The sequence below is a fragment of the Canis lupus genome, chromosome 26, assembly GCF_048164855.1.
Source record: "Canis lupus baileyi chromosome 26, mCanLup2.hap1, whole genome shotgun sequence".
Classification (NCBI taxonomy): domain Eukaryota; kingdom Metazoa; phylum Chordata; class Mammalia; order Carnivora; family Canidae; genus Canis; species Canis lupus.
Genome location: NC_132863.1, coordinates 21,655,055 through 21,682,076, shown reverse-complemented (window position 1 = coordinate 21,682,076; position 27,022 = coordinate 21,655,055). Strand labels below are relative to the sequence as shown.

Here is a 27,022-nt window from a genome sequence, read left to right as displayed (position 1 = left end):
ATCCTAAATGACCACTATTCCAACAGTCCCTGTGTGACTCCATGCCAGGTGCTGATGGGGAGAGACCCTGGAGAACACCACCAGTGTGGGTCTAGTCTCTTAAGGCCTGCAGTCTGCTGGGGAAAGAGTGGAGGCCACTGTACTCAGACTGCCTATGAGGAAGACCAAGAAGGAAATAGATGGGTGCCACTGCTGGACAATCAGGCACATGTGGTGTGCTTGTGTGAAAAACCATTCAGCCAAGGGTCAGTCAGGAGAGACTCACTGACGGCTGCCATGGAAGCTGTGCTTGATAAGAGCCTGCCTGTGGTGGGGAGCAGCAGCAGGGTGGTGGCACAGAAACACAGAGCCAGAGAGTTCCCTGGGTGGGATGGGCTCAGTGTGTCAGAGGAATTGAAGGTAGGCCAGGGAGGTCTGAGCTCCTGGAAGGGGACGAGTAAAGGCAGCAAGAGCAGAGACAGCAGTCCCAGCAGTGGACTATTTCTCCTCCTCTCTCCTTTCTCCCCCTCCCCCTCCACTGCTAGAATGTATCCTACCGAAGTTAAAGGGAGCTGGGGGAAGGAATATGAGGACTCAGCTGAGTTCTTCAGTAGGTAAAAGAACAGAGGAGGAAAAAGAGAAATAAAAATAAACAAACATCACCATGAACACCAAAGGGAGAACTGGATAATAAGTTATCCAAAACACCCTTGGCCTTTTCCATGAGAAATAGCAGGTAACAATACTCTTTTTAGAGAGAAAAGCAATTCCTAGCTTACAGATAACAATTAACCCAGCTTACAGATAACAACCCATGAGCACTTCATAAAATCAGTTTAACACGACTCCACACCTAACATGGGGCTTAAAACACCACCTCGAGATGAAGAGCTGCATGCTCTACTGCCAGGCACTCCACAAAATCAGTTTTTAACCACCAAAAATGTTCAAGTTCAAAAGCCTATGGATGAATGGGTAAATCTTATGGTACATAAATTATATCCAATAAAGCTATTAATGGGGAAAAAAAAATCAATGAGACCCACTGAAAGGATACAGAGCTCTTAGGAGAGATGACTGATGCCAGGACCAGAGGAGGGGAACTAAGGAGGTGATTAAGAAACAAGGGGAACGTATCAAAAAGGTATCAGAGGCAGCCCAAAGGGGCTCCTAATAGCCAAATCTGGGATAATGTAAATATCAAAAAGAATAATGATTATCAATGATTCTAAGCTCTGAGGAAATTTATGATTCCACAGTATATTAACAACAAAAAACCCATAAATAAGTAGATGGGGGAGGGGCAGTCATTTGCCACCACCAGAGATGACAAAACAAGTTCTTCACTTTAAAATTTGACAATTAAAGGAAAAGAATTAAGCTTTACCCTATTTTATAGAATAGCAGCTGATAAATGTAGGAAGTATAAAGGAATTTTAAAACTGCCACTTTGTAAATGCCAATGAAATGGTATCTTCCAGCAAGAATTATCAATGGTGTCAATGCCAGAGGTGAAAGGTGGATGAGGATTAGACAGAGGCATGATGCCCAAGTACCCCACATATTGTCTGCTTACTGCAAAGGGGAAAGTGTACCTTTACAGAAAAGATGAAATTCAGCATCACAAAAAGGGATGTTCCCCCATGGTGTGCTGGGTATGAAGCATATAGCACCCCATATGAAGTGACGGAAGACAGCACCAGGCCGGTGTCGGAGAAGTCCAACAACACCAGGAGACAATAAGGGACAGACGTAGGGCATTCAGTAAGGGAACAAGCCTGCTCTCTGAAAAATTAGGGTCATTACGAAAAAAACCTGAGTAAGGATTCTTCTAGGTTGATACTAGAAACAATATCCAACTACAATGAATAAACCTTAAAAGAATGCTGGCTATTAAAAAAAAAATAAACGCTTTAATTACAACTGGGGTGGTTTCAATATGAATTTGGCTTTAGGTACTATCAAATCATTTTAAATCTTCTTAAGTGTGACCAGTAGGAGGATAAGGAGAATATTCTCATTTTTAGAGCACACTCGAGTATTTATTTTTTTTTAAGATTTTATTTATTCATGAGACAGAGAGAGAGAGAGAGAGGCAGGCAGAGACAGGTAGAGGGAGAAGCAGGCTCCATGCAGGGATCCTGACATGGGACTCGATCCCGGTCTCCAGGATCCTGCCCTGGGCTGAAGGCAGCGCTAAACCACTGAGCCACCCGGGCTGCCCAGATGCTCGAGTATTTAAAGGTGAAGTGTCATGATGTCTGCAGCTGAAGTGACTCGGTGAACAACCCATAGATTATACACACACACACACACACGCGCGCGCGTGCGCGCGTTTTCTCTAAGAAGACAGAAACGGCAAACGTGACAAGATGTTAACCATCACAGAATCTAGGTCATGGGCACAGGGGTATTTATTTGGATGTTTCTCTATGTCTGAAAACTTCACAAGTCAGTTACACATACAAGCATGCTATGTTCATTGTTCGGTTCATTTAAGACACATGAGCCTTCTGCTCTTATCCATGAAAAGATCATGGGACACTGGCCTGACTGTGTATGCTGGTAATCACAATTCCAGAGAAAAGAAAATAAGGCTTCCACAGCAAGGTCTATTTCCAAAATGTTAAAATTGCATTATGTTAAGGAAACGAAGACACCCTGGGATGGCAGCTGGGGACGGGGGATGGGGGGGGCAATACAACAATACAGCGGGATGCAGACTTGTTTAAGAGCTGTGTTGCACACCTGAAACCAGTGAAACAGTATAGGTCAGCTATACTTCAGTTTAAAAAAAGAAAAGGACTGGCACTTTGACTTGCACAGCCAGACTGGTATAGCCCAACCCTGCCCCTCTCATGCCCACCAGGAAACAAGGAAAGGGAAACAAATGCTAACAGCCTCCCTGAGTACACCCATTTAGATCAGCTGCAACTTTCTTAGCCAATATGTTCTATTCTGCAGGCAAGGTGTAGGCCTGTTTGAACATGAATACTCACTCAGATCTATCTTATCAGTGCCTACTTCCCTATGTGTAAGGAACAGAGGATGAGGTCTCAGCTCCAACCCTGTCCTGTGAGTGAATTTGGGCCACTCTAGGGGCTGAGTGTTACCACTGGGACTCTACCTTTCTCCCACTCTAGGCATCCTAGGTGGTGCTGACTGGCCGAAGGACCGATAGGGATACATCATCACTCAGTGCCTGGGACACTGGCAGCCTTAACGACCTTATGTGCACTAAGACGTGGCTGTCACTGCTCCCCGTCCCAAGGAACGCACTTGCCCCCAGCAGGTGTTGTTACTCCCATTTTACAGATGGCACACAGAAGCTGAGACAAGTGGGACAATTTGTCCAAGCTCTCATAAGTTACAGGGCAGAGGCAAGATGTGAAATCCACTCAAGGATGCTACACCCCTCTTGGTGGGGCTCACTGTCCACCTGGCACCACCTCTTCCCTCCTGGCCAGGCCAGCACACTACATACCCAAGATACAACCAGAGCCCTGTTTCTGTCCCTGCCCATAGAAGGTCAGTAGCCCAAAGGAAGTGGGCCCATTAAAACCCAAGTCAGGGGCACCTGGGGGGTGCTCAGTCAGTTAGGTGTCAGCCACCTTTGGCTTGAGTCATAATCCGAGTGTCCTGGGATCGAGCCCTGCATTGGACTCCTTGCTTAGCCGGGAGCGTGCTTCTCCCTCTCCCTGCTGCTCCCCCTGCTTGTGCACTCTCTGTCAAATAAAAATTTTAAAATAAACGCATAAATAAATAAATAAATCCAAGTCAGCTCCTGACCTTCTAATGGCTGCCACCTCACTGAGGATTCAGAATGCCAGTGCTCTTAAACCAACCTACAAGGCCCCACCATTACCTCCTTCTCCCACAGCTTTCCCCTCACACCATCCAGTCCAGCCACACTGGTCTCCTTGCTATTCCCCAAACACACCAAGCATGCCCCAGCTTCAGGCCCTCTGCCTGAGACTCTTCCACAATGCTCACTCCCAACCTCCTCTGGGTCAATATTAAAATGGTCATTTTGTCAGAGACCTTTGCCAACCACCCTCACCAAAAGCAGTAACCCCTCCCCATGCCTGCACTCTGCTTCCATCTCTCCACAGCGCTTCTTGCCACCTGACATTCACACCTGCAAGCTACTGGCCACATCACCCCAGGGAAGCCCCAGCAGATTAAGTCTTTGCCTATGCTGTTCACTAGTCATGCCCCTAGAGCCTGGCTTGCTGCTGATGCTGCTTCATAAACACCTGCTGTAGGAAGTAAAAGGGTCCTGTTGCAGCCCTGGCCGAACAGTGCCAGCCTGTCTGACCGAAGACGCCATGGGGTGGAGGCAAGGGGAAGGACCAGTCTGTGGAGACTCTACTGGGGGTAAGCCTTCCTCCGAACACCAGAAACAGCAGGGAGGGTGGATGGAATAAAGCAGAGAAGAGAGGGGAGATAGGGGTTAAAGAAAAACAAGGGGTTGGAGACAGGGGCTGCAGGAGAGTGGCCACCTCAGATGCCCGCTAAGTGGACCTGCTGACAAGATAGGGCTGAGGGACCTCTGGTTTTTCTCATATAGAAGCCAGGCTACTGACAACTTAAACCCAATCCCAAGGATGAAATGTTAACTACTTTTTAAGAGGATAAAAAAAGAATTCCTTCAATCCACTTGAGGTTGCTCTGACAATGGCAGGCATGTGGCCTGCTGATATGAGTAAAAGCGACATAAGCCTAGCTGTGTGTCAGACCAAGTTCAACAATAAAGATGACGAAGCTACCGAAGGCAAGGAAGGAGCTGTGAGAATCCACTTGATCCTCAAGGCACATACTTGGCAGGTTATCCTGCCACCTCCTTCCTCCCACCTCGATGCCTGTCATGCTACTAGGAGGTGCTTGGCTGGTGACAGCAAAGTTTTCATTTTCCCTTCTGGCACCACAGAGAGGTGACACAGGCCTTTCTTTGAAGCCATGCGCATGCTGTGCTCCGCTAGAGGCCACAGAAGGCACCAGAGTGAGCCTTGAGAGTGGCCTCGAGGCTGTAACTGGCAACCACCAGCAGCACTTGAAATGTCCATGTGGTCAAAGTCAGTCTGTGCTATGCAGATCTCTCTGGCGGCTGCGAGGGGATTTTGGCTATCTTACTTCCACGGCTATTTCTTTGGACCGGCTCCGAATCAGCAGCGGTGGATACCAGGCCACAGCAGGCTGGATCAAGAGTGTTTGCCTGACCCGAACCTGGGTCAATCAGATTCTTCCTCCCAGGAATTGTAATCACTGGAGTCACACAGCCAAGCAATGTGAGGAACTGGGCCCAGGGGTGGAAGGGCACGCAGGGGACTTCCAACAGTCACCACTTGGGAGAAGCAGAGAAAAAGAAATCTGACAAGGGAATGTTGAGGCAGCCAAGCAGAGAATAACAGGGATGAAAACCAGGGGTATTAGGAGCATTTCTTCTTCCTTCTTGAGGCCCAGGGGGGCTTCATGCCTGTGAAGACCCTTAAGTCCTGAGGGTGCTCCCCCACCCCCATCATGTTCCTTCCAGATGAAGTCTGTTCCCACAGGCTTGAAAGCTTTCACTGCTATAGATGAAATCTCAAAGCGCCTACCCATTCCTCTCACGCCCCCACAGGTCTCAAACAGGTTCTTCCTGGGAGGCTGGTGGCAAAGACCCGCAGGAACAAAGCCGCCTGCCCAAGAACAGCCTATTCTGTGAGCAAGAGGCAGAGCTGGCTTCTCACTAAGGCGTCTTTGTAGAGCTTATCAAAAATGAAATAAAAAAGAAAGCTCTTGTCCTAGTGCACGCCAGGGTCCTGCTGCTGTTCTGGGAACGTGTGGGTGGGTGCCACCCTCAAGGAAAACACAGACTGGGAGAAGAGGCACTGGGAGCCCTGATGGTGTTCTGGGTCCCACGACCATCTGTTCTCTTAGGAAAGGCTCCAGACATGCTGTGTGGGGACGTTTCACCAAAAGGCACAGTGAAACATGGCTCTGCCTACATGCCGTGGATCCAATCCTGCTATCAGCACCAGAAGATGGGTAAACCAAGGATGAGGGACACAGACTTGGGAGTGAGACAGATACAGCCAATCATCCTAACATGGCTACTTATAATATGGGGGGTGGGAGAAGTCACCTCATCACCTGAGTGCCAGCATCTGCCCTAGCTGGCTGTGGGAACTGAATAAACTGCCTACTCACCCTAGCACTGTGAAAGGCAAGGCTTACTCTTTTCATCACACTGATCAAAAGCGACCCAACAGACAAGCTTTCCTCCATTAGAGCGCCTAGGCTCAGGTGCTGACCGCAGCCTACAAAGACAGCCGTTTAAAATGTCAAAAGCACCTTCCAGTTTCATTTTATAGGCACGAGAGAGAGTTCCCTACTCTTGAAGATGGGTTTTAATACTTCCTCCTTGGGTAGCCTTTAAAAGGTTCTAGTTCTTAACTCCCTCCACCCCCTGCCCCCATTTCTGCCCCTGGAGAAAGACCAGAGAGACAAAACAGCCAAATAAGTGAGAGAGCATGGGAAGGGAGATGTGAAGTGCCTTTCTCTTCCTTCCCTATGAAAGTTACCGCCCTTCACAGAGGGCCGCCCCCATAATCTGGGAGAGAATAGAGCTTATCCCTGAGCAGCATGGACCTAACTGCCTACAGCCTACTACTCAGGAGGAGGAGGAGAAAGAGGAAAAGAGAGGGAAGGAGAAGAAACAGAGGAAGGGAGAGGAGGAACAGAGGGAAGGGTGGGAAGGGGGAGAAAGGGGAAGGGGGAGAGGGAGGGAAGGTTATTCATATCAACTGTGGCTACACCAATCACCGCCCCCCACTCCTGCCCAGAGCCACGGAGAGTCTCCGCCTGCTCAGCCTCCACCCCCCTCCCCAATACAACCCAGGAGGACCTTGTAAGGGCATGGAGTAAAAGATGGTCTCAAGGCATCCACTCTGAAGTCTGAGTTATGGCAGACTGATTCTGGCTGAAGGTCCACAATCGTGTAACTCTAACTGGGCCTCAGTTTCCTTATCTTTAAAATGGGGAGGAGAAAGTCTGTACTCCTAGGAGGACTGGAGGTGGGAGGTGGGAGGTGGGGGCTAAATTACATGTTCCATCAGCCTGGGCCGTACGTGCTACTGAGGCTTGGATTTGCAGGTGGCTCAAAAGTAAGAAGAGGAAAAAAGACCGTGCAGATGTAGCTCCTCCAAGGCCAGGCTGAGCCCAAACAGTGCTTAGGAACCAGGACGTTTTCTCCAACCGCGGCGGAGGGACGAATCCCGACTTCAGGCAGAGGCAGCTCGGCAGACTGGAAATTACCTCGCCCTTCTTATCTCCATCCCAGGGAGGGCCGGAAGGGGAGGCAGGATGTCACCCGGGACACAGAAACGGTACAAACCCCTTTCTGACGGTCCCCGGCCGGCCGGGGCGCTGCCGGTTCCGAGCATGTGACCTTGCGCCAGCGACTTCGCCCCCCACCCCAGCCTCAGTTTCCCCATCCGCGCAGTGGGCACAGGACTGCTGTGGAAGCGCGAAAGAGCCGGGTCAGACCGTCCCGGGTCCGGCATGCCCGAGGTCACCGCCCAGGCCTCCGCCTCGGGCCACGCGGGCCCCGCGGGCCCCGCCGCCGCCACGCCCCGGGCCTTTGCCCCCAGGCCGCCGCGGCCGCCCGCCCCGCCGCCCCCCGCGAGCCCGCCGACTCACCCGTGTAGTGCACCACGCAGGTCTGACCGCGCTTCGGGAAGGTGCGTCCTGAGGAGACAGACAGACAGACAGACAGACGGACGGAGGGAGGGAGGGAGCGGTGAGCGGATGCGCGCGGCGGCGGGGGCACTCCGGGCCCGCCGAGCGCGCCTACTCACCGTCTCCGGGAGAGATGGTCTCCACCTGCACTCCCATGGCGGCGGCGGCGGCGGCGGCGGGGGGGGAGGCGCTGGGCGGGCGGCGGGCGGCGGGCGGCGGGCGGCGTGGACCGACGGCGAACCTGGCGGCGCGGCCCCGGCTCTGCTTCGGCCCTGGGCGCCTCGCCTCGCCTGCGCACGCGCGCGCCCCCGCACGCCCCGCCCTGCGCGCGCGCCCCCGCACGCCCCGCCCTGCGCGCGCGCTCCACACGGCGCGCACGTCCCCGCAGCCCGGCGGCGGGCCGGGGACCGGAAGTCGGGCGGCCCCGAGGCCTCGGGAGGCCGCGGTCGGGGCGCCGTCCCGCCGTCCCCGCCGCCCCCGCCGTCCCCGCCGTCCCCGCCGTCCCCGCCGTCCCCGCCGCGGGCTCCCGGCCGGCCCGGCGCCTCTTTCCCCGTGTTTCTGCACCTGGGAAGTGGGAGCCGTTCGTTCCCGGCTGGGTGACCTTCAGCAGGTTCACACGTGGAAGGACACGCGCGTCCCCCAGGGTGGTGGGCGGAGGTCGGCGCATTGGTCGGAACCTTCACTTAGCGGTCAAGAATGGTTCACGATCCTGAGCTCCGCATTTTTCCCTGGAAGAGGAGTCGGTATTTATTTACACTGCCCTGCATGGAGCCTGTCCGGTCATGTCTGGTTTTCTTTCTTTCTTTCTTTCTTTCTTTCATTCATTCATTCATTCATTCATTCACTGACTCATTCATTCATTCCACACTTAGGTTCTTCTTGAGCGCCTACCATATGCCATGCCCTGTCCTAGGTGCTGGGGATACAACAGGGAAGGAGACAGATTCAGTCCCCGACCTCGCAGAACTTAGTCTATTAAATTACCGCGGAGATAAATGTGAACTTTCAAATTTGTGAGTACTGTGCATAATACGTGACGCCATGCTCTGAGGTGCATACAACAGAGATGCCTTGGCCTGGGGTGTGCGGAGTGCTTCCCTGAGGTAGCTAGGTTTAGCCAAGGTCCTAGGAGTTGGCCCACTGCGTGGACGCGGATGCCGGTGTAGAAAGAACTCACAGAAATACTCTGGCCCCAGGGAAACATTGTGACACAGCGGAGCAGGACAGGTGGGAGGCAGGTATGGATAATCCTTCTCTGGGTCTTCCTGCATGTGCTCCTGAGATATTTTAACATGACCTTAAAGTTCTTTGACACGCTTCCCATCATTCATGTCCCCTTCCCTAGAATCTCAGCTTGTGACTGCTTTGGGAATTTTGCATTATTTCGGATACGGGCTGTAACAGAAACCAAATTAACAGTGGCTGAAATGAGTCTGACGTTGTTGTCTCTCTCTTATAACAGTCCAGAGGCAGATAGGGCACCTCAGTTTCACAGGCGGATCCTTCTACTTGTACCTCTCCATCCCTAGAATCCTACTCTCTCCTGTGAATGACCCAAGCTGGCTCTCCAGAATGTTTGCATCCCAACCAGTGGAAAGAGGGAAAAGGGGAATGTGAGGATATATCCCCTTCCCTGCAAGTGCATGACCTAGAAGTTGCATGCATCTCTTCCCGGCATACCTCACTGGCTACTACCTAGTCCTGTAGCTAAATTGAGCTGCTCAGGAAGCTGGGAAATATAGCATTCATTCTGGGTGCCCCATGCCCAACTAAAAATAGGGGTTCTGTGCCTATAGAAGAAAGGAAGAATAGATATTAAGAGACAAAATTAGGGGTGCCTGGGTGGCTCATTTGGTTAAGTGTCTAGACTCTAGATCTCAGCCCTGGTCTTGATCTCAGGATGTGCATTCAACCCCAGTGCTGGGCTCCAATGCTGGGTGTGGAGCCTACTTTTAAAAGAGACAGAGAGAGAGAGAGGGAGGGAGGGAGACAATTAAAAGGAGGAGCTCCTTTCCAACCTGGCTTTTTTTCTTTTCTATTGAATTATAGTTGACACACAATGTTACATGAGTTTCAGATGTGCAACATAGTAATTGGACAAGTCTATACATTATGCTGTCCGCTCACCGCCAGGGTAGCTACCACCTGTCCTATACAATGCTATTACAGTACATACTCTCTATGCTGTACCTTTTATTCCTGGGAACTATTCATTCCGTAACTGAAAGCCTGAATCTCCCACTCCCCTTCACCCATTTTGCCTCTCCTCCTGCCCCCCTCCCCTCTGGTAACAATCTTATGTTCTCTGTATGGGACTGTTTCTGCATTTAAAAAAAAAATTCATCGGGATCCCTGGGTGGCGCAGCGGTTTGGCGCCTGCCTTTGGCCCAGGGCGTGATCCTGGAGACCCAGGATCGAATCCCATGTCGGGCTCCTGGTGCATGGAGCCTGCTTCTCCCTCTGCCTGTGTCTCTGCCTCTCTCTCTCTCTCTGACTATCATAAATAAATAAAAAAAAAAATTAAAAAAAAATAAAAATAAAAAAATAAAAAAAAAATTCATTTGTTTTGTAGATTCCACCTGTAAGTAAATTTATATGGTATTTGTCTTTCTCAGTCTGACTTACTTCACTCAGCATAATACCCTGTAGGTCAGTCCATGCTGTCGCAAATGGCAAGATATGATATCCTTTTAATGGCCAAGTAATATTCCACTGTATATGTATATTGCATCTTCTTTATCCATTCATCTACTGATAGACACTTACATCCCTATTTGACTACTGCAAATAATGCTGCAATAAACATAAGGACGCATATATATTTTCAAATTAAGTGGGGGTGTTTTTTGTTTGTTTTATTTGGGTAAAAGATACCCAGTAGTGGAATTACTGGATGGCATGGCATTTCTAATTTTTTGAGGAACCTCCACACTGTTTTCCACAATGGCTGCATCAATTTACATTCCCACCAACAGTGCAAAGAGTTCCTTTTCCTCCATATTTTGGTCAATATTTGTTATTTCTTATCTTTTTTATTCTAATCATTCTGACAGGTGTAAGATAGCTCATTCTGGTTTTGATTTACATTTCCCTGATGATTACTGATGTTGAGCAAATTTTCACGTTCGTTGGCCATCTGGATGTCTTTTTTGGAAAAATGTCTATTCATGTCCTCTGCCTATTTTTAATTGGATTTCTTTTTTTTGGTGTTGCATTTCAAAGTAATTTTGGTTCTTTTTTTTAAAGATTATTTATTTATTTATTCATAGAGACACAGACACAGGACAGGTGTCTGTGAGAGAGGCAGAGACACAGGCAGAGGGAGAAGCAGGCACCATGCAGAGAGCCCGACGTGGGACTCAATCCAGGGTCTCCAGGATCATGCCCTAGGCTGCAGGCGGCGCTAAACCGCTGCGCCACCGGGACTGCCCAGTGATTTTGGTTCTATGTTCATTTTTCTTTTTTACAGAATTATGATTTATTTTCTTATAAGACTTAACTGGTTAGCTTAAGTCTAGTTATTCATTAATAAAGATGTTAAGTGTTCAGATCTTTTATTTTTTAATTTTTAAAAAAGATTTATTTATTTATTTATTTATTTATTTATTTATTTATTTATTTGAGAGGGAGAGAGAGAGAGGAAGAGGAGGGGCAGAAGAAGAGAGAGAATCTCAAGTAGACTCCCTGCTGAGCACTGAGCCCAAAGTAGGGCTCCATCCCATGATCCTGACATCATGACTTAAGCCAAAATCAAGAGTCCAACGCTTGACCAACTGACCCACCCAGGCACCCCAGTGTTCAAATCTTTTAAAGTCCAACTTTAGCAACCGGAAGAACTTAAAATGGAAATAATGAGTGACTCTAAGAGGTGGGACTAGGAGATTAGACTTTCCATTTAATATCATTCTGAACTGATTGAGTTTATTTTTAATCTTTGTGTGTATTATTTTCATGGTTTATAAAGGACACAGGATGTCATTTTAGTCTCAAGTTATAAGTATCTCAGATGACAGGGGAAGTGGTTCCTTCCTTGTGACTCCAAGGTCTGAAAAATGGGGCTTAGATCCCTTTGGGTTTATGCTGTTTGTGTTTCATTCATGGAAATTTTCAGCCATTTTTTTCAAATATTTTTTCTGCACCATATTTCTCCTGTTCTTCCTAGATTCTGATTACACAAACATTTGCTCTTTTGGAATAGTCTCACCCATTCCTGAGGTTCCTCACAATCTTTCTCTCTGTTGTTCAGATTGGATAATTTTTTTCTTTTGAGAGAAAGAGAGAGCACGCAGGTGCATGGATGTGCATGCACACACAAGTGGGGGGTGGGGTGGGCAGAGGGAAAAAATAATCTTTTTTTAAATTTATTTATTCATGAGAGACACACAGAGAAAGGCAGAGACATAGAGGAAGAAGTGGGCTCCTCGCAGGGACTTCAACTCGGGACTCAATCCCTGGACCCAGGATCATACCTTGAGCTGAAAGTGGATGCTCAACCCCTGAGCCAGTGGCGTCCCAGAGAGAAAGAATTTTAAGCAGGCTCCACACCCAGCATGGAGCCCAATGCAAGATTCGATCTCATAACCCTGAGATCATGACTTGAACTGAAATCAAGAAAGCTTAACCGACTAAGCCACCCAGGCACCCTCAGATTGGATAATTTCTATTTTTCTATCTTTGAGATCAATGACTTGTTTCTCTACCATCTCTATTCTGCTAGCCACCCATTCCAAAGAGTTTTTAAGTTTTTATTTATGTTTTTTTTCAATTCTAAGATTTTCAATTCTAAGAATTCTCATTTTGTTCTTCTCACGTTATTTGCTTAAAATTTCTATCTACCCATTCCTTTTGAGACGGTTTGCCCCTATTCGCTGAAGCATTTTTATATTAGCTGCTTTAAAGACTGTCAGATAATTCCAACATCTATATCACCTCAGCATTGGCATTTGTTGATTGTCTTCTCCCATGTGAGTTGAGATTTTCATGTTTCTTCATATGTAAAGTCATTTTGGCATATATTTGGATATTCTGAATATCATGCTATAATACTCAGAGTCCTTTAAAAATCCTATCGAGGGCAGCCCCAGTGGCGCAGCGGTTTGGCGCCGCCTGCAGCCTGGGGTGTGATCCTGGAGACCCGGGATGGAGTCCCGTGTCGGGCTCCCTGCATGGAGCCCGCTTCTCCCTCTGCCTGTGTCTCTGCCTCTCAGTCTCTCTCTCTCTCTCTGTCTCTCTGTCTCTCTCTCTCTCTCTGAATAAAATAAATAAATCTTAAAAAAAAAAATCCTATGGAGAGGGGCACCTCGGTGGCTCAGTGGTTGAGTGACTGTCTGCCTTCAGTTCAGGGCATGATCCTGGGGTCTTGGGATCGAGTCCCACATCAGGCTCCCTGTGGGGAGCCTGCTTCTCCCTCTGCCTATGTCTCTGCCTCTCTCTGTGTGTCTCTCATGAATAAATCAACAAAATCTTAAAAAAAAAATCCTATGGAGAATGTTGATATTTTGTTCTAGCAGGCAGGCAATTGATCAGATTGGCTCAGGCTGTGGGTTAGGACTTCCAGGTCCTTTCTATTTTCAAAGCCTCTCCCCTGCCATTTGAATCTGTTCCATGTGTGCAGCACTCAGTGGTCTGTCTAGAACCTGGGCAGTAGTTAATCCTATAGTAAATTCTCAAAGTCTAGGTGAACCTTTTTGTGTTTAATTCACATATACAAAACAGGGGATGGGCCCAGGAGTTTATAAACAACTTAGGTTGCTCTTCTGAGCTCTTCTTGTGATTGCCTCTGTAAATTTTTGGTTTGCTGGGGCTCTCTTTTTGGTCCTCCAATCAGAAATCTGGAAACTTATTTGTTCTAGTATGTCCATCACCTTCCATGACTGCACCCGTGTTAGGAACCAAGCAGTGAGCGAACAGAAGATAAGGAAAGGCAACAGGAGTATGCTCTCCTCTCTCAGCCCCTGTGAATGGAGAGGAATGTCCCCATCTCTCAATGTTTTCGGCTCCTGCGGGTGTGGAGCATCACTGCTGTTGCTACTACCCTCCCCATGGGATTTCTTGGGGGCCAATGTGCAAGTGAATGGAATGAAGAAACAAATCTGGGAGATTTCCCCAACTCTAAGCATTAGGAGAACTTTTCTGAACTTAATCAGAATTAGTGGGACTCTAGAACTTTCTTTGTCTACCCTGATGTGCAGCATTTCCACGTTGTAAGCTGCATTGGGTCCAGGCTGGGAAATACTGTGGTGAAAATGGTAAACTTGGGATGCCTGGGTGGCTCAGCGGTTAAGTGTCTGCCTTCAGCCCAGGGTGTGACCCTGGGGTCCTGGGATCGGGTCCCACATCGGGCTCCCTGCATGGAGCCTGCTTCTCCCTCTGCCTGTGTCTCTGCCTCTCTCTGTGTCTCTCATGGATAAACAAAATCTTAAAAAAAAAAAAAAGGTAAGCTCATTGCTAGCGTGGTGGTACTTCAAATTCTGGTCTTGTCCCTCCATCGTTCTGCTACTGCTTATTCTTCAGAGTTCTTAAATAGCTACTCCATGTACTCTGTCCAGGTTTTATGACTGCATCCATTGGGAGAAATAAGGGCCATCTTACCTGAGCCAGACCCAGTCCCTTTGGCTTTTAAAAAGATCTCATTACAGAGACAAAGAGGGAGAAGGATAAAGCAAGTATAAAATGTTAACAGTCGGGGAATCTGAGTGAAGGTAGTAATGGGAAGTCTTCATACAATTTTTGCTTGTTTCTTATAAGCTTGAAATTACTTTCAAAAAAATATTTTAGCTCGGGTGAGGACAAATGTGCCTGGTACAGAAAGCCCTCATAAAAAGCAGTAGTAAAAACAAACAACAACAACAACAACACATTTTCTTTTCACTTAAAACAATCTCTCTGTGGGGATAAATCTTGAGCCAACACCTCAAAGCTATTGCTTACCTCCGTCCCCCATCCCAAGATAGCATATGAGAAGGTAAAGCCTGAAGCTCCTCTCGGAATTGGGAGCACGTTGAATGAAGGTAAGGACTTCAACATATGAATTAGGATGTGTGTATGAGGGGGACACAAACATTTAGTTCATACCTAAATGTGACCTCTCTGAAGGCTGTTTGGCTTCCTTATAGCAGGATGCCTGGATTCCAATAGTGTCCCAAGAGAACCAGGTGGAAGCTCTATCACATTTTGGGACCTAAACTTGGAAGTCACGTCACGTTACTTATTCCATAGTTAGCCCCACCCCCACCCTAGATTAACGGGAAGGAAACTTAGACCTTCTCTCTCGGTGGGAGGAGGGTAAAAGTCACATCATTAAGTAGACCAGGTGGGATGGGAGATTTTGTTATAGCCATTTCTGGGACATGCAATCTGCCACAAAGATCTCAATGATTATTAAAATACTAAAATACAAAAAACAAAAACAAAAAAAAAAAACACCCAAACTAAAATACCTCCAGAACGGTTATTGGGTAGCAGGGTAGCAGTGCCCCCTGGCCCCTACTGCTCTTCTCCCTTCTCTTCCCCCAGGCACTGCCTTCTCAGACCTCTCTGTGATCTAGCAATTAAAGAGTGGATAACAGGGCACAGCAGGGACCCCCAGGAACCTGTTCCAACCTAGGGCCAGTCTTGTGATTGGCACTGTCCTGCCAGTTGTTAACTCTTTTGAGTGTCACCTCTGGCACAGAGGTGCTCCACTCTGGCAGCTTTCCCAGCCTGATCTGGAAGTATGGGGAACTTCAGGGAACTCTGTAAGCCTTACCTGAGATGTGAGGCTTTACCTTCAGGTGCAACCTCTCCAGTGCTTTTGACTTTCCCTTTACCCTAGCTAACTGTCTTTTGCAGGATTTGTGCCCTCAGTGGGAAGTGAGGACACATAGATTTCTACTGACCTGCCTCCTACCCTTTGTGATCCCATCCTTCTCCCATGGTGGAATCTTTTTTTCCCATCTAGCAAGGCAACAGGTGGCTGACCCAAGAATGCGAAATGCAGTGATAGGTGTTTTGTATGCAGTGGCTTATATAATCCTCATCCCAATATCACTGTTATTAACCCCCTTTTATAGAAGAGAAAGCTGAGAAAACCCCCTTTTATATAGTGACATGGGGGTAAGTTGTCTATGGCTACATGTGGCAGCCTGAAAAATAATCTCCCAAAGAAGTCAGGTCCTAATCTCTGGGACCTATAAATGTTACTTTACATGGATATAAGACCTTTACAGATAGGATTAAGTTAAGGATCTTGAGGTGGGGAGATTATCCCAGTCTATCAGGGTGGCCCAAAATGCAATTGCATGTATATAGGAGGAAAGCAGATTTCTCTCTCTCCTCCTACCTCTCCCCTGTCCTCCCTCCCCCTGCCCCGCCCCAAAGAAAGTCATGTGACCACAGAGCTGAGAAATTTGAAGGTGCTGGCATTAAAGACCAGATTGATGTAGCCACAAACCAAGGAAAAATAGCTGACACCAGAAGCTGGAAGAGGCAGGGAATAGTTTCCTCCTTAGAGCCCCCAGAAGGAGTTGTGGTCCTGTCAACACCTTGGTTTGCCCAAGTGATACTGCTTTTGGACTTCTGACCCCCAGAAGTAAGAGAATAGATTCTGTTGTTTTAAGCCATCAAGACTGCGGTAATTTGCCACAAAGAGCTTTAGACTACCAGTACCACATCAAACCAGAAATGTGGGGCACCTGGATGGCTCAGTGGTTGAGTGTCTACCTTCGGCTCAGGTGATCCCAGGGTGCGAGGATTGAGTCCCGCATCAGGCCCCTGGCAGGGAGCCTGCTTCTCCCTTTGCCTATGTCTCTGCCCCCCACCCCCCGTCTCTCATGAATAAATAAATAAAATCTTTAACAACAACAACAAAAACAACACAGAAATGTGCCTAAGTCTATCTGGCTCAGGTAGGCAGCCCTGGATTGAAGGGAGCCTCCCTGCCAATATCAGATGAGTCCAATACCGCTAACAGCACGCAGGAGGAGCACTCACATTCCCCTCAGGGAGACACAGGGGCGGGGGGGGGGTGCTGTGAACAGGTGGAAAGGCAGGATAGACCCTGCCAGAACAAGCAATCCCAGTAGGTCTGACACTTCCCTCCCTACCAAGGGACACAGAGCAGCCAGGCCTGGGGCAATCACTTCTACCCTCCTGGTAGCGTGAGTGGAAGCCAGTACAAGATCCAATGATACCAGATAAACCAAAGTGACCAAAATAATATAGCAAAGGCTCTAAAAACTAAACTGTCATTGGAACCACAGCCCACAAAAATGGTCTGGGACCTGCATTAAACCTAAACACCATGTTTGCCTGCTAAAATAAGGGGCTTAAGTAGGACCTGGAGTTTCTAAAGATCACAGACAAAAATGACCAAGATACAACTGAAAATCACCCATCCAAATAAGAATCAAGAAAATCAGGGGATCCCTGGGTGGCTCAGCAGTTTAGCACCTGCCTTCGGCCCAGGGCGTGGTCCTGGAGTCCCAGGATCGAGTCCCAGGATCGAGTCCCACGTCGGGCTCCCTGCATGGAGCCTGCTTCTCCCTCTGCCTGTGTCTCTCTATCTCTCTGTGTCTCTCATGAATAAATAAATAAAATCTTAAAAAAAAAAAAAGAAAACCACAACTTGAATGAGAAAAACAATCAACAGACTCTGGCACTGAGCTGAATCTGATGTTAGAATTATCTGAGAAGATCTGAAAGCAGCCATCATAAAAATGCTTTGACAATCAATTACAAATTCCCTTGAAATGAAGGAAAAAATAATCTCAGCAACAAAATAGATATTATAAAAAAGTTGTAAAAAGAACTGTTAGTGAGAACTATGTTAAATTTAATATAGATACAGATGGTTACATACAGAAATATTTATGGGTATGTGTATATTACAGATTAGTATACACACATATATTTCTTTGCTCTGTTGGCTGTCAGAGCCTAAAAGAAAGACATTCAAAGAGCAAGAAGCACATTTAGCACCCAGATCTTAGTTTCTTTTTTTTTTTTAAGATTTTATTTATTACTTAAGATTTTATTTATTTATTCATGAGAGAGAGAGGCAGAAACACAGGCAGAGGGAGAAGCAGGCTCTATGCAGGGAGCCTGATGTGGGACTTGATCCCGGGACTCCAGGATCACATCCTGGCCCGAAGGCAGGCACTCAACCACTGAGCTACCCAGGCATCCCAGATCTTGGTTTCTAATACCATTCTCCAATAAAAGGAACCAGGGCTCTTTGAAGAAATACCCAATCTAGGATCTGGCAGGATAGGCTGGAGCATCTTGTAGTGTTAGGAAGCAAGAAAGTGCTCAAAACCAGGCAAGCAAGCAAGCAACTGACTGACCAAGGATCCTGCCAAGGAGGCTGGGAGGGGCAGCTGGGTCAGAGCGGGGTCTCTGGAAGCCCTAACGGGCCGGTTGCTATATGGAGGTTGCTGGGAGGACAAGGCGCCAGAGCAGCGGCCATTGGACTTGGCGATATGGGGATGTTGGTGATCTGGGTGATCTTGACAGAGCAAAAAGGCAAATTAAAAACAACTGTCACACCTGGGCTGCTCCATCCACACCAGGGCCTGCCTGGTCTCCACTCTGTCACCCTTCTGGGGTTTGGCCAAGTTCAAGGTAGAATTGAGCCTCACAAAAGTGTTCTGGTGACATTTCTTGTCTGGATGTCCTCACAGTCTCATGCTTACAGTCTCTGGGGCATGAGACCACTGCTGCCCTCTTAAACCCATTGGCTGCCTTACCCACCTCCTGCTTCCTTACCGGGCTGTTCCTTTACCTCCAGAACTTGCACCAGACAGGAGGGGCAGCAGAGGGTGCCCAGCCACCATGTGTGCTCTCCGAGGGGGACAAAAGAAGAGAAGCACACTTAGGCCTGGGCACTCAGCTCCACCTGCTTCCCTCTGGTCAGGGAGTCCTGCCTGGTGAGCCTTCTCTCCCCAACTCCCACCTCTCCAAATCCCATCCCCTCTTTGAGTCCTGGTTCAAGGCCTGCTTCCTCTCTCATGCCTTCTCTGCCCCCCATTGATCTCTCTGGCTGCTCTGAGAAACTTTGGGGCCATGGGGTCCTGGGCGGAAAGACTGACCACCTCTGCCTCCCTATGGAGCCTAATGATGATAATCATAACCATAATAATAAGTGCCAATAAGTACTGAACAGTTGTTACTATATTAGCTCATTTCATTTTAAAAAATTTAATCTCTACCCCTAACATGGGGCTCAAACTCAACCCTGAGATCAAGAGTCGGATGCTCTACCAACTGAGCCAGCCAGGCACCCCTAGTTTGTTTCATTTTTGCAACAGCCCTCATGGTGGGCTTTATGATTAGCCCAGTTTTGCAGATGAGGGGACCGAGGCTCAGAAAGGTTAAGCATTGAGCCACATGGCTCATAAATGGAGCCAGGATATAGGCCAGCTGTTATGAGCCAGTGGAATAATGTCTGCTTCCCTGAGGGTGTAAGTTCCATCAGGGTGGAGCTTGCATCTATCTTTTCCTTGTTGCAGCCCCAGTACTCAGAACGGTATGTGGCACACTTGAGGGCCTTGCTAGATATGTGCTGAATGGATGAATGAATATGGCTGGTGGTAAAAATTGTTATGAAGCAAAAGAAAGCTAGTAGAAGGGGTGGAGGGTCAGGGGAAAGCCTTCCAGGAAGTGGCATTTGATCAGAGACCTGCATATAGTGTGTGTGTGTGTGTGTGTGTGTGTGTGTGTATGTGTGTATGTGTGTGTATGTGTGTGTGGCCGGAGGGTGGTAGGAGGAGTGAGGTGTGTGTGTGGCTGGGCCATGTAAAGATCTGGAAATGTTCCAGGCAGATGGAAAAGCACATGCAAAGACCAGGAGGTGGGGCACACCAGGCTGGCCTGAGGAACAGCAGGGAGCCCCGTGTAGGGAGAAGTGGGAGATGAGGGAGCAGATGACTCATCTTACTCTCTGTGCCTCCGTTTCTTCACCTGTAAAATGGAGAAAACAATGGTATACATTCGATAAGGGTTTTTTTTTTAATTAAGATTTTTTTCTTTATTTTTTTGACAGAGAGAACACAAGTGGTGGTGGAGGTGGGAGGAACGGCATGCAGAGGGAGGAGAAGCAGGCTCCCTGCTGAGCAAGCCTCATATGAGGCTTGATCCCAGGATCCTGGAATTGTGACCTGAGCCCAAGGGAGCAGGTTAACTGACTATGCCACCCAGGTGCCCCATTAGGTTGTTTTGAGAATTACGTTTATAATTCTGTTTTCATTCGACGTGCTCAGAATTGTGTTTGGCAAGAAGTAAGCACTCAATGATTAACTGTCATTATGGAAGAGAAGTCAGGAAGAATCAGCATGAAACAATATTATCTTGGGTGGTGATGGTAAATCATGGAGGATAGTAACTTTTGTTGTTTTAGATGTTTCGAATGGTCAGGTATAATAAAAAAAAAGCTGTTAATATATCCCCACCCCCACCCCCACCCCGCGCAGTGTGGGCATTTTCAGACAGCTTGAGTTTGGAAGAAACAAAGGTGAAGGGCCTGGAGATGGAGAGAAGAGGGGGCGGGGGAGGGGAGAGGCGAAGAAGCGATGCTTTTGGAGTTGGTCGTGGAGACTGCAGTGGTGGGTGTGGAGGGGCAGGAGGTGGAGGGGGCTGGACGCTAGGGGAGCAGGTGGTCGAACACCGAGGAGAAGGTGGAGGAGAAGGTGCGTGGGCAGTCTGACGTGTGGGCAGGTACATTCCATCTCTTGCCCCTGGGAAACAGACACCTTGCTCCCGGATCCTCCGACTCTCTCTCAAAGGGGGCATATTTGAGGCTCTATAGGTAAGACTACATTAAACTTCTTTGTGAAACTTTAGTTTCCTCGTGTCTGCCACCTTGAGTGTGGCACAGACCAGTCCCAGGGACCTTCACTGGGACCACCTGGCTGTGACTAATGGAGTTACTGTTAACTCAGCCCTTGACCTAGCTCCCCCTCAGGCTCAGGCCTTGGGGAACATCTGCTCCACCCTTTCTCTTTCACTGAGCTTCCTGAGCACCTGGCCCCAGAGCCCTGGCCACTGGGAATGGCAGGAATGGTCTACCTTGGGACCAACCAGCTAGACCTGCCAGGTTCCATCAAGCCCAAAGGGCTCCAGGGATAAAGCTCAGAGGGGACAAGGCTGTTTTTCTTTTTTTTTTTTTTAATTTTTATTTTTATTTATGATAGTCACAGAGAGAGAGAGAGAGAGAGAGAGAGAGAGGCAGAGACATAGGCAGAGGGAGAAGCAGGCTCCATGCACCGGGAGCCCGACGTGGGATTCGATCCTGGGTCTCCAGGATCGCGCCCTGGGCCAAAGGCAGGCACCAAACCGCTGCACCACCCAGGGATCCCAAGGCTGTTTTTCCTAACCAGATAGGTTCCCAGTGAGTAGGATTCACCCTGGAAGGGGCTCCAAGTTGGACTTTGTAAAATCAAAGATTCTAGATCTTTCTTCTGAACCCAGACACAGCCAACCATTTCTTGGAATGACATCCATCCTGCACATCCCCTGGGCACCACAAAAACCAAGCTCTTCATACTCCTGCATGCCCGTGTCTGCTACCAGCATCTCTCTGGCTGCACCATAGCAGCCGGCCAGAAGTTGGGCACCCTCCTGGCTTCTCAAGCTCCCTCACTACCCCTCTCCCTAGCCCTCTCTCCACCCCACCATCAGCACTCCAGGCCAGCCCCAGCTCTCTTATCTCTCACCTTGACAGTTGCAAATGCCCCCCAGCTGCTTTTTCATTTTTTCTTTTTAAGATTTTATTTATTCATTCATGAAAGACAGAGGGAGGCAGAGACATAGGAAGAGGGAGAAGCAGGCTCCATGCAGGGAGCCCAACATGGGACTCGATCCCCAGTCTCCAGGATCACACCCTGGGCTGACGGCGGCCCTAAACCGCCGAGCCACCCAGGCCGCCCTGCTTTTTCATTCTTGAAGCTGTTTATTCACGAGTGACATACATACATATAATTCATAGTCAAAAGTGTGATCTCAATGAATTCTCACGGACTGAACACGCTTGAGAAACCATCACCCAATTCAAGGAACAGCACATGACCAGCCCCCAAGAAGTCCCACTGAGCCCTTCCATTTGCTCCTTTACCCTCTCCCGAGGGTACCCTTGATCCTGATTTCTGACACCACAGATTCATTTCGTATCAATGGAACCATGTGGTATGTGCTCTTTTGCGTCTGGTTTATTTGGATGAACGTCATATCCTCGAAATTCATCAGCACATTTGTGCATTTGTCACATGTTCATTTGCCTTGCAGTGTGCTAGTCCCTTGTAGAACTAGACACATGGATTTTTATATCCTACCATCCATAGGAACTTCGTTTTTTGTTTTTTTTTTTTTTCCAGTATGAGACTATTGAAATGCCTTTTTTGGACATACGCACTCATTTCTCTTGGGTTTACATCTAGGAAAATTCATTTTCCAAGGTGGTCCTAGCAAGTTGCACTCCCATACAGAGCATTTGAGTCCATCCTCTTCCCCCAGCCAGCAGGATCTTTAATACACATTAAAAGTGCATGGTACAGGGTACCTGGGTGGCTCAGTCAGTCAAGGGTCTGCATTTTGCTAGGTCATGATCTCAGGGACCTTGCACTGGCCTCCCTGCTCAGCGGGGAGACTGCTTCTCCCTCTCCCTCTGTGCTCTCTTTCAAATAAATAAACTCTTAAACAGAAAGTGCATGGTACAAAATTCTAAAGCAAAAACCAAAAAAAAAAAAAAAAAAAAAAAAGAAAAAGAAAAAGGAAAAGCAAAAGAAAAAGAAAAAGGCAGTGTAAAATACGTCCCCCTCCCACACCATCCCTTAGCTACCCAGGTGTCCCATCTCCCTTCACCCACTATTACTGTTTGGTGTGTCTTTCCAGGGTGGAGGGTCTCTATAGAGATAATCAAATGAGTACTTATAACCATTTTATTTTATAAGGATGGAAGTGAAAGAAACCAGAATATGTCATCCCAAAATATGCCTCTTTGACATAAAAATTATTTTGAGCTGAAAGCAATTAAGAAGCAGCAAGCCCAGAAAAGGCTCCCTCTTTGCCTAAAGGCAGGATATTAATTCTTTTATTGGAGACAGATATAAATCTAGAGGATGACACCACGGGAATTTGCAAACAAACCTTCCTCCATTTGTTCCCTCCTGTATATTTACCTTTCCACAGTCTGCTGCCCTCATAAGCCTTAAGTCATTTCCTTTTGTTCAGTTATTTCTCTGCAAATTTATCATTTTTTTTTTGTTGAAGATGCTATCTAGGCTGAATTCTAAGCTGCCATTTTGAGTTACTTTTCATTAGGTTTCTCTGAGTAATGTGTGCTACATGAATTAATGCAAATTTTTTCTTTTTAATCTAATTTTTGTTAGAGTCCCAGCTGAAAGCCTAAGATTAGTGGTAAAGTTTGGCCTCCCCTACAGAAGCAAACTACACATTCTTTTTAAAATTGTATGTATGTATGTATTTATGTATGTATGTATTCATTCATTCATTCATGAGAGACAGAGAGGCAGAGACATAGGCAGAAGCAGGCTCCATGCAGGATCCATCCCAGGTCCCCAGCATCACGCCCTGGGCTGAAGGCAGGCACCAAACCGCTGAGCCACACAGGCATCCCCAAACTACACATTCTGAAGGGGCAGGGTGTGTGTGTGTGTGGAATGGTCCAGCACAGATGCTAGTTCCAGGTCCCAAGTTCAAATCCTGCCTCCTCCACCTACTGGCTGAGTGACTTGGAGCAAGTAACCTACGTTCCATGTTTTTCTTTTCTTTCTCCCGAATGGGGCTGGTGTGAGGATCATGAGTTACTATTTGCCAAGTGCTCAGAACAGTGTCTGGCACATGGTGAGCCCTATTCCTGGAAATGACTTAAAAGGTATCTTGGAGAACATCCATTTTCATGCATGGAGAACTCATTCTTTACAAATGGCTGCATTGTATCCACTATGTGAATGTATCCAGAATTGACTTAACCATCTGGGTGGATGGACATTTAAATTCATTTGGAAACATCTTATATTACAAAGACTGATCCAAAGCTATTTATTCATTCATATGTGTGTCTCACTCCTAGAATGCATCGCATCACATTCTCTTGAGCTAACTGGCCTGGTGTGCATTCTGTCTCTCCTCCCAGAACATTCTCCACCTACTCTCTGACCACCTGGTTGATACAAGACTCCTTGGCCCCCTGACAGGCCACATCCACTGTGAGAAGTTTCCAGGGCCCGTCTCTTCCCCCACCATCCTCGCTTTCCTCTAGTTACCACGCTTCTCAGCAGACTGTACGCGGGGTGGGACCCTGGAAGAAGTTGGTGGCTCACCATGAACCCTGGGGCCTGGCACCAAGCAGGTGCTCACCAACCCTTGCTGGCTGATGGATACCATGGACTGCATTTCTCTCATTTGTTTTAATAATATTCTAAATCTTCGAGAGACCTGGATTTCAGAAATATATTTTCTTGTGCTCAAGATCTCTGCTGTCTCTGGTGAAAACAGAGGGCTGTTAGCAAGCTCACTGGTCTACCTCTTGCCCTGACCAAGTAACACTGGAAGCTCATGTGAGCCTCACTTAATTCTCACAGTAACCACCTGAGGAAGTTATCATCGGTCTTCCCTTAGACATGAGGGTATTAAGGTTCAGAGAGGGAGGAGCTGGTCCAAGGACACACATCCAGTAAGAGGTGGGGTAAGATTAAAATCTAGGTCCAGCGCAGGGCCCTGAGAATATTGTCTCTTGGTTACTTCTCCCTGAGTCCTTGGGGCTTCAAGGACTTGGTTTAGATAACTGTATGGCCTTCGTGACAACTCTTGTTCCAGGGGCTCCCCCACGCCTCCACTATAGATCATCTGGCTGGAAAGCTGTGAGTGTTCAGTCTCTCTCAAATTCTGGCCACCACTGGGGACTTTGGGACCGGTCTGGTCTGTCTGGATGGGAGTTGTCTCATCTTCTTGGGATGGAGGATCTATAAGCCACCTGGTCAGAGCTGTCTGGGTCTCATCTGATCGGGACCTTGACTTTCAGGCTCTTGGCTGAAAATCAAGCAGGAAAGGACAGACTCTGGGCCCAGGGAGAGAGGGTACAAGGATCACTCAAGCTAACCCGCCACCTTATCAGTCTGAAATCTTCTGATAAACTCTATCACCTGTGTGTGTGGGGGTGAGTTGTTCCAAGTCTGCCCTAGGCTGAAATGTGGTTGTCAAAACCAACAGTACTGGCTGATTTGGGGACACAGGAACTCTGAGCTTTGGGAAACAGTATTACTGACAATTCAGGTCATTGGGCTAAGAGCATTACGTGTGTTGATTACTTTCATTCTGTGGAGAGACCACTTTACAAATGAGCAAACTCATTTTGAGAAAATGCAGCACAGAGAGAGGGGAGTTGAGGAGGAAGGGCTTGAGTGTGGCCTCTGGGTCTATTCTTAGTTTCATCAGTTTGCTCCCCTCTCCAACAAGTCTGATGGGAGACTTACTTCTGTCCCTCAGTAGGGGACGAGATGCTGTCCCTGGCATTGGCTCCCTCTCAGAGCCCAGAGGTCAGCCAGATCGGCCTGCCCCATACCTCCACACATCCTTTTGGTTAGTCTCTTAAGGAAGGGAAATCTTGACACTCTGTCAAAGAACCAACCTTGATCATCTTTCATATTCAGCTTAAGTGTGCCCTCTTCTGAGCTCTCCCTGATTTCCCCTGGCCCCAGTCATCCATCCCTCTGTCCTTGGACCTACCCTTTTCACAGCAATGGTTTGGTGGTCAAAGGCTGTGGCGTTGGTCAGGCATGTGGCATTTAAATCTTGCTTCTGCCTTTTTCTCAGTGTGGGACTTCAGGTTAGTCCCTTTACCATGCAAAGACTCAGTGTCTTTCTCCACAAAATGAGCTAACCATAGTACCTTTGGGTTGCTGTCAGATTACAAGAGGTAAGGTACATACAGGGCCTGGCACACAGTGCTCAAATGATGGATGCTGCCATTATTATCAGTCATAGCTAAAGACCTGGTTTGGACATTGAAGGCCTCAGGTGCTCAACAGAGGGTAATCGGCCCATCATAAACTTCTGAGTTCAGCTCAGGCTGGGCAGGGAAAGTGTTTGGGGGCGTTCCCTTCACACCCTGCTCCCCCTCCCTAATACACAAGTTTCTAGCTTCACCTTCTCAATGCCTTTGCTGGAAGCAACAGGTGCCCTTTGGGACAGCGATGCCCTCCTGTGGCTGAAGGAGAATCTGCTTGGGGAGAAGGGAGGGACTGTAGATCCCTAAGTACCAACCACATGGGGCATGCTGGGCAGTACAGTGGTCACTCTTTAGCTTAGATTAGGGAGGTCTTATCTCTTGTTTTCAGGTTCATCCAACCAGTTATTTTTTGAGGATCTGCTATGAGTCAGGCACTGTGCTGGGTGCTCAGGGTACAAGAGTGAAGAACACAAAACCCCTGCCTTCATCGAGTTCATAATCTAGTGGAGGGATGAAGGAAGATAGAATAGATAATAATGCACCAGATGGAGGTCAGATGAGAAAAATAAAGCAGGACAAAGGGATATCAAGTGACGGGCAGAGTCAGCCCTGTGGTGCTCTTCAGGCCTCAGTGAGAGGTTTCCAGGGGCAAGGAGGGTGGGGATGAGCCTGAGAGCTTTAAAGGGAGTGATGGGTGTGGTGCCTGTTTGTGAACAGATTTTTGGGGCCAGGGACCAGATGTATCGTATAGTTTATAAGACCAAACAAAAATGCACATGCTACACAATGAACAGTTTAAACTGAACCTGGTGAGGTATCATCATTACAGTTAACTTGTGGTTTTTACTGTGATGAATTTTAAATATTGTTCCATCAGGACAAGTCCTATGCTTTGCAATATATCTTTGGCCCATACAATGCCAGGAGATTCCCCTATCAACCAAATTTGGGGATGATTCAAAATGTTCCCCTAACACGAATGGAATTGTGTGGAGAACAACTGCCCTGAATTCGGAAGCCCCAGAAACAGTGGTTTTAATGTTTTTTTTTTTTTCTAAATGTCTGTGATGGACTTTTCCACCTGAGCCACCCAGAACAGAAAGGGCTAAAAACATCGTTGCCTGGCCTGGATCCAGACCAGTGTGATCTCTGGCTTGGTGGCTGGCAATCCTTCTGACCTTGGGCTGGCTAGACACCCAGCCTGTCTGAACTGTGGTGGCTGTAACAGTTAGATCAGCTGCCCCACCCACTTTCCAGGTTAGGTGGGAATTCAAAGAACCCTCTGCAAACTCTTCTAGATGCAGGTTCTAAGTGGTGTTTTTACGATCTCTTAGGGGATGTACTAATTAATGTAAGCAGAAATAACATAAGCAGAGTGTAGGC

General features: G+C 47.9%; 1 protein-coding gene and 2 long non-coding RNA genes across 8 annotated transcripts in view; 2 read left to right on the top strand and 1 right to left on the bottom strand.

The window, feature by feature from the left end:
• Positions 1–6,697, top strand: part of LOC140618229 (uncharacterized) — a 51,067-nt gene extending 44,370 nt beyond the window's left edge. Inside the window, exon 8 of the long non-coding RNA XR_012018430.1 lies at positions 49–6,697. This is a non-coding gene — a long non-coding RNA (uncharacterized lncRNA). The remainder of the gene's footprint in view (positions 1–48) is intronic.
• The window catches only part of FKBP1A (FKBP prolyl isomerase 1A), a 58,946-nt gene extending 51,029 nt beyond the window's left edge, over positions 1–7,917 (bottom strand). For 3 of the 6 annotated variants that reach the window (XR_012018422.1, XM_072800374.1, XM_072800373.1), the window contains exon 1: positions 7,355–7,538. Coding sequence is in view for 5 of the 6 variants with exons in the window: in XM_072800374.1 (XP_072656475.1) it covers positions 7,355–7,523 (169 nt within the window). In the remaining variant the exon portion in view is untranslated. Of the gene's footprint in view, positions 1–6,865; positions 6,894–7,354; positions 7,539–7,659; positions 7,708–7,817 lie in introns of those variants that run through there. The other 3 variants (XM_072800375.1, XM_072800376.1, XM_072800377.1) reach the window with 3 other exon arrangements.
• Positions 7,918–8,184: 267 nt separating this feature from the next.
• LOC140618230 (uncharacterized) lies at positions 8,185–24,159 on the top strand. The gene is made up of 2 exons (XR_012018431.1): positions 8,185–8,441; positions 23,825–24,159. It is a non-coding gene; the product is annotated as an uncharacterized lncRNA (long non-coding RNA).
• The last annotated feature ends 2,863 nt before the right edge of the window (positions 24,160–27,022 follow it).